The 7,774-nt window shown below is 28.5% G+C and overlaps 1 protein-coding gene across 1 annotated transcript in view; it reads right to left on the bottom strand.

Moving 5' to 3' along the window:
- Positions 1–243: 243 nt before the first annotated feature.
- Positions 244–7,774, bottom strand: part of Rme-8 (receptor mediated endocytosis 8) — a gene marked incomplete in the record, with an annotated part of 123,616 nt that continues 116,085 nt past the window's right edge. The window contains 5 exon segments of the mRNA XM_067053672.1: positions 244–1,392; positions 2,615–2,855; positions 2,956–3,096; positions 5,393–5,572; positions 6,863–7,067. Coding sequence (XP_066909773.1) covers positions 1,298–1,392; positions 2,615–2,855; positions 2,956–3,096; positions 5,393–5,572; positions 6,863–7,067 — 862 coding nt within the window.

The raw sequence follows: 7,774 nt of genomic DNA, 5'->3' as shown, positions 1-7,774 counted from the left end.
TATATATATATATATATATGTGTGTGTGTGTGTGTGTGTGTGTGTGTATATATAAATTGTAATATTCAGAAAAAAACAGTAATTGTTAACTTAATGAAGAATTCATAAGCATGTTAATTATTGGGGAAAAAAAATTGGTTGGCAACCATTACTACTAGAACTAGCAAAGAAAGATTATGACTAAAATTAATTAGATACAAGAGGATATTTCAGTTTTTTACCATGTAAATATAAAATTTCAAATACCACATTTAACAAGGGAACATTTATTTTTTTTAAATATATAAATGAAAAACTTGTAGCACAGCAAATCAACAAAAATTAGTAATGAACATGTATAATTAACTCAACTTATTTACGATAATTTATAATTAGGCATACAGGAACTCTTTATGTAAAAAGAAAAATAAACAAAAATTTTAAAGTCCCCTGATTTAGAAAACAAAATTAAATAAATAAGAATGTTATAATTTATACTCTAATACAAGTGGTTTAATGAATACTATATGATGCAGTAAACAATATCTTCTGTCTTAAGAGGAAAACATTATATTTCTACAAATTGTATTCTCATACTATTTATACATCATTTATGATACAAACCTCATGCATACAACTCCAGACTATCAAATAAACAAGATATATTTTTTTACAGAATCATTTCTTAATTTGATATATACAAATATAACATTAACAAAATACAAACTTTATCACATATAAGGCCATATTTTACACTTATGCAAAATATAAAATTTATTATACTACATTAAAAATATATGTTATATGTATAGATGAGTATGTACCTTTGTGTGTACATATATATGTATGCATATATACACACTGTGTTCATGGTATACAAATATGTAAACATTACGATAACAGTTAAAAGTACTAAGTACTATTCAAATATAACAATTAAAAAAAATGATTATAATTATTTGTCTCATTTTATAATTCAGTTCAAATAATACATACTCCTTAATTAAACATATAAACAAAGTTTTTACAAATACTTTTTTCTGAATTTTAATATACAGAAGATGCCTTAACTATCCCATTTTGTATCAATAAAGTAATTGAGACAAAATGTTTATATCACGGATTATCACTGAAGTTACAAGAGTAACTAGAGTTTATATAAATATATTATTATAAACATTTTTAATTTATCACAGAATTATTCAAGAATGGAATGAGTTACACATCAATCATACTTTTTTTTGTTTAACTTCAACAACAGAAATGGCTGGATAAACAATATTTATTAGATTATATTCTTATTTTTAGAGTATAATTATTAAGTTGAGTCGTCTTTACTGACAGGTGGTGGAGTATTAAGTAATGTTGGTGAATTACCCTGTGTCAGATATCCTGAGGTACTAGTTGGACCACCTAGAATTAAGCAGATTAATTATTTTTATAGGAATGACACAAAGAACACATGGATTAGTATGCCAAACTTTAATTCCTAGAGCACACTTATCAAACAAAATATCTCATACAAATATAGAAACAAAGTCTAAATAATTTTAGTACCATTTAATACCCAACAATTTGTTTTTCTCCCATCTAATAGTTCTATATACCCAATTATTTTAATTAATTATCATCCCTAAACTCATAATTTAATAAAATTTAGCAATAATTCAAGTTGATAAAAATAATAAACCAATTGTGTACAAAACAATTTTTCTCATTCATTAAAATAGATTAGTTGGATTGGAATTCAGATAATAATAATAATAAATAGTTCTTCTTAATTGGCTTTTAGTTATAAAATGAGAGTAGTCATGTAAACTCAATAAATCAATACTTACCTCTATCCATTTGACCTCAAAATTATTATGTGAGGAATCGTTAAAAGATAAATCAATTGAATTAGTTATGAAAATATACCCTAATTTGCCAATTAATTCAAATTTCTAGCACCAGTAACAGCCTATTAGAGCCAACTTATAGGTTATTCCCATATCTTATCTTATTCAGGAAAGCAAGAAATGATGATTGTTTTGCTTAACAAAAGTAGTAAACAAAGAAAATATTTATTAAACATGCGTAAAAATAGAGTTCAGAATGAAACAAAATTACACACACTTTTTTAACATTTCTCCACATTTTTTTACCTTCACTTTTCTTATTTTTTATCCACGAAAACTGCTTAGTAAAACTCGGTATCATAAGCACTTGGGCAACCAACAATAAACTTACATTAAATGCTAAAAAGATTAAAGTCATCATAATTTCAAATTAAAATTTTATAAGTAGATTTTGTGTTTAAGTTTTGCTTAGCTGTTAAAGTTGATCATATGGTAACTTAAGACTAGCAGCATAAACTATTGGTAGAACTAGTGAACAAACCTAATCTTCCATACGGTATCTCTAATGAACCCTAACAAAAAATTATTCTACAGATAAGATAAAGATTTCCAAGATGAAGAAGGCCAAGATTTCCATCTTGGTAAAATGTACACCTCATTATTACAATAAAAATTTGGTGTAAAAGAATAATAATTATGATTACTTTCCTAGCAATAGTTATTGTGGATTAAACATCTGTTACATCAACATTATTTATAGAGCATGTTTGTAACTAACAAAATAAATTCTTACAAACCTGTAAGATATTTTGGAGAGGTAGAATTTGTAATAAATAGGTCTAACTTCTGGTCGTTATATGAAGACCAAACAGGTGACTTTTCTAAAAGAGCATTTATTGCTGTTCCATGAGCAACACTTTCAGCCATTATCTTTAACGTTTTTGCAATAATTGCTTTTGTTCTTGCAGGATTTTCCACTGCAGATAAATTTTCTTCCAATAGATGAAGCATAAAGGAAACTAAATTTACTTCAACTGCCTGGAAAATTAATTTAAAGTATAAAAATAGTATAGAATTATTTCAATAATTTATCGACAATTTAAAAAATCTTAATGATAATAAAAACTGAAATACAGACCTGTTTTATTAATGGTTCTTGTTTAAAAGCAAAAAGTCTATGTAGTGTATCACAGCCAATATTAATTACCTCAGGATGTGTATTCATAGCATTTTTAATTACTAACAAACAGTCAACATTCCTCAATGATTCAACACAAGACTAAAAAAAAATTAATAATAAATATAACTTAATTTATAGTTACATAAGACAGATTTAAGGTCATTCCTTTTCAAATCAAACAAAAAAATAATATAATGAAACCGATGGTTTCGGATTTTATAATTTTTTTTTTTTAAAACATGTTTCATTTGCCACCCTTATTAACCATGTAAAATTTTATTATGGTAGGTATCTTAAAAACTTTTCAAAATATGAATTTTAAAAAAAGTACAAAAAAAAATATTTTCGCATTAGAGAGGTTTACTGCAAGTGAAAAAAAATGTATTGTGACAGTTTAATTAAAAACTTCATAACTTTGGCAATTTTCAACCTATTACAATGATTTTTACACAACAATCTTCAAAATAAGTCAAAAATACATTTAGCAATATAGCAATTAAAACTTTCACTCATTATTAACTCAACCTTAAACTTCATCAATATTTTGAAGAACATAATATTTGAGAAAAAAGTCACTCCAGTAACCAAAGTATCGGGTTGTAAAATAGTTCGCAACGATGTTTACTGGCGATTTTAATAAAAACTTTAGATTCTTGTAAATACTTTTAATCAATTATATATGACCCATTTTGATTTATTACATATTGCCATCTTTCAAGTAATTTTTTAATTCCGTTTTGCGCAATGAACTCCTCTATGTGAGCATTTGCAGTACTCGAGCGAATTAAAGTGTTTCCTGTAAAAAAAGTTTTGAAGGGCCTGAAATAAATGAAAATCTGTTGGGGCAAGGTCTGGTGAATAGGGTGGGTGGGGGATCACATCCCGGCCAAACTCCAATAATTTCTGCTGGGTCTGCAAAGACACGTGAGGATGGGCGTTATCGTGATGGAAAACTATGCCTTTGAGATTAGCCAATGCTGGACGCTTTTGCTCAATCAGTGCCTTTAATTGTCCCAACTGGGCACAGTATACTGCAGAATTAGTGGTCTGGTAAGGTGGGAGGAGCTTAAAATAAAGGACATCTTTCAAATACCATCAAATGCACAGCATAACCTTTTTTGGATATAATCCTACTTTTGGAGTTGTTAACGGCGGGTCACTTTGTTTTCCTCAGGACTTTTTCCTCACAATATTATTGTACAGGACCCACTTTTTATCCCAGTTATCAACCTCTTTAAAAAAGGATCACTAACATTGCATTTCAGGAGGGAACCACCAATGGATCTGTGGTCCAATAAATTCTTTTCCATCAAATTGTGAGGAACCCAATATATATATATCGAGAAACATATCCTGCAGCCTCCAAATGATTTGAGACACTTGCATGAAATTTGTTAAGCGTTTCGAACCCGTGTCGTAAAGTGAGGGTTGTTTGTGACCAATGCTTGAATTTGGTCATCATCAATAGTTAAAGGACGACCTGAGTGCTTTGCGTCTTTCAAGTCAAAATTTCCAGTTCCGAACCGAGCAAACCACTTACGGACGGTGCTTTCTTCTAAGGCATCATTGCCTTACATACTGCAAATTTTGCTAACCATCTGTGCAGCAGATTTTCCTTTTCGAAAATACAAAATTATTAAATGACGAAAATAAATTTTTTTCTCTCTTCCTCCATTTTGATCAAACAAAATACCACTTAAAGATAAGGAATCTCAGTTGAAACTGATGCATAAAAGCACCTTAACTAATCCTTTTTTAGAATATGTAAACATAATTGACCAAGTAAACATAATTTTATAGACAGGAGAAATTTGATCACAGAGAGGATTAAATTGAAATATTGAAAAACGCTACGAACTTATTTTACAACCCAATATTTAATTTTTTATAATAATTCTTAAAGTATGTTATGGGATGAAACTGGTATTTTTTTAACTGCCAGTATGCTTAATTTATTATAATAAAATACAGTATCTACTGTTGAATATTTATCTAGCATATAAAAGTTAGTTAACCAATATAAGAAAAACATTGGAGCAAGTTGCTTGCTCCTAAATTATACCTGATACAGGATTCGACATGATAATTTATTAGTAATTAGGAAAGATGGGCATTAAGTTAAATGGGGATTCATTTTTTCCCAGTTTTTTGCTTTAAATTTAACTGTCAACCCTTTAGTTATACTAAGAAAATATTTAGAAATTAGAATTGTATAAAAAAAATAATAAACAACATTCCTAATTTGATCAAAAAACAATTATAACTTAGTAAACAATACGACTTCCTTGAAATTCAATTCACATCAATAATCTATATTATTTTCTTTATTTAAAAAATGTTAAAAAAATAATATACATATGATAAAAATATATTAAAATAATATAAATAAGCATACCTCAGACATAAACAATTGATTCAATATCTTAAAGCAAAATTGTGATATTAATATATTTGGAAGAATCCATAGTGAAAACAATTTTGGCAATAATCCCAGAGATGGAACTTGATCAATTAATCTTGGATGAAATGATAAAAGATTTACTAATGCAGTGCCAATAATTTCCAAGTTTTCAGCCTTAAAAAAAATTTAAAGTTAGATAAATAAAATTATATTATTTGTAAGTTCAAAAACATATTAACAACTATTCCTATATCATCACAAAATCATTTAGAAGAACTTTGCAGTTGTATTACATAGGCACCAGTACAGGCAGAAGAGGGGTAGTTTTTGGCCTCTCCAATATTTTATGAAAGGGGTTAGTGTCTACGTACCCAAAATATTATTTCATAGTCATTTACTTTAAATTAATCTATACAAAATTATCAGATGGAACAGGCAATAATGAGACCTCATTCAGCCTAAAATAATGAGATTTAATTTATAATGGAAAGCCTTTGGGCAGAGAATTAATTCTTTAACCGCTGAAGGCAGCGCACGAATGGTGGGCTGGAAGGTGTGACTGGGAATAATGGGGCTAACACAACCATATTTTTATTAGTCATGAATCAATATAAAATAATTATACTTCTGGAAAAATAAAACAATATTTTATTTTTTTATAAACAAAAAGCTAGCAGTTCAAATAATGAGTTAATATGTTCATTAACACACAGTGCCAGAGTGCCATATCAACTGATAAAAGGTAGATAGCTATACATAGTGGATTACTTCTAGAGACTATATATATATATATAGTGGATTACTTCTGAAAATAAACCAGTATTCAAGTTGCTATCACATTCAATTTTTTTTTTTTCAACTTATATCGACATAAGTAGTGCCAAAATCCGGGACCTCTTGCACAGTCAAAGTGAAATTTTCTTTTCTACTATGTGGAAAATACAAGTAAAGGAATACTAAGGCAGGCGGTCCTAAACGTATCTATAAATGCGCCTGCAGACAGCCAGGACCCAACATTAGCCAAAGAGTTTTCACCATTACAAGAAGTTACAATGGCAGAGGCTCATACTAACACACTAGAGCGGATAAAAATCTGTATGGCGATGCCCCAGGATCTGTGAAGTGTTTGACCTAAAGAGGTTCACTGGTGAAACGGGTGATCTAAATCAGTGGCTCTTAAACTTCTTTCACAACGACACCCTTGTTGGGCTAAAAAAAATTTCGTATCACCCTTGTTGGTCAACAAAATATTTTTTGGCACCTTTGTTAGGCAAAAAAAATTAAAATTTCAGCACAATTATCCTTAGAGAAGTTAAATATGTAGGAAAAGAAGAAAAAATAGTTCAAAATAAATGCTGAAATGCGGACTCTTCAATATTTTTACAACAATCATTGAACCCAAAGAACAATGAAAATAAATCAATATCAGATTTATAAGCTATATATCATACCACAAATACTTACATGAGATCTCATTTGCTTCAGAAAAGTATCAAAGAGTTCTGTCAAAAAGTAAACTGGTTTATGAAGGTCCCAAGCAGGATTGATATTAAAAAGATGAATATAAACACCACCAATAATCAAATCCTTGTTTTCCCGACAATGTAATGAACCAAGATCAGTTATCTGAATAATATTACTAGGATTTTGTTTTTGGCTTTGAAATTGACTAAAAAAAAGAAATAAAAAATAATTAACCTAAAATAAAACATATAAATACTCAATGAAATGGACTGATTTCATGGTAAACAAAAAAAAAAAAAAAAATTAGATGAAAGAAAATATTTGTAACTTGTTTAACTCATTTATTGCAGAAACTATCAGCAGGAACTTTCCTATAATGAAAACTTTCTTTTATAAAAGAAGGTGCTCCAAGTGACGATCATATTTTTTTTTTTTTTTTTTTTAAGGAAACATTATAATTATGTTCAATATTAAATATCTTTTGAATAGAACGTCCAAATTAGAAAGGGACTTAACTGTTAAAGCAAATACCCTTTGTGACAGTTTGGGAAAAATGTCTACCTGACAGGGCTCATGGTACCCTCATCATGTTGATTGAACCTAACTGCAATTGGTTAGTTCCATGGCATCCTTGCAGTCAGGAGCTGAATACCAGTATGACACATATGTATGTCATCAGAACAAATGGCTTAAATAAAAAATATACAACAGAGGTAAGTTATTTAGTCTACTGTAAGTAACATAATAGGCAACCATAATTTCATCTAAAATAATGAATAGAAAAATAAATGGTAGAAAAATAATCCATGCTTGTCAACACAAATTTTGATAGCATTAATAAATATAAAATTAGTTTATTAAATAAAATAGACAATTTTTCATGGTGCCTAATACTTGTAACCTAGAATGTAT

The sequence above is a fragment of the Halyomorpha halys genome, unplaced genomic scaffold, assembly GCF_000696795.3.
Source record: "Halyomorpha halys isolate HHAL.00 unplaced genomic scaffold, Hhal_1.1 Scaffold326.1, whole genome shotgun sequence".
NCBI lineage: Eukaryota > Metazoa > Arthropoda > Insecta > Hemiptera > Pentatomidae > Halyomorpha > Halyomorpha halys.
The sequence above is the reverse complement of the archived record's forward strand: the minus strand, read 5'-3'. Positions and strand labels throughout refer to the sequence as shown.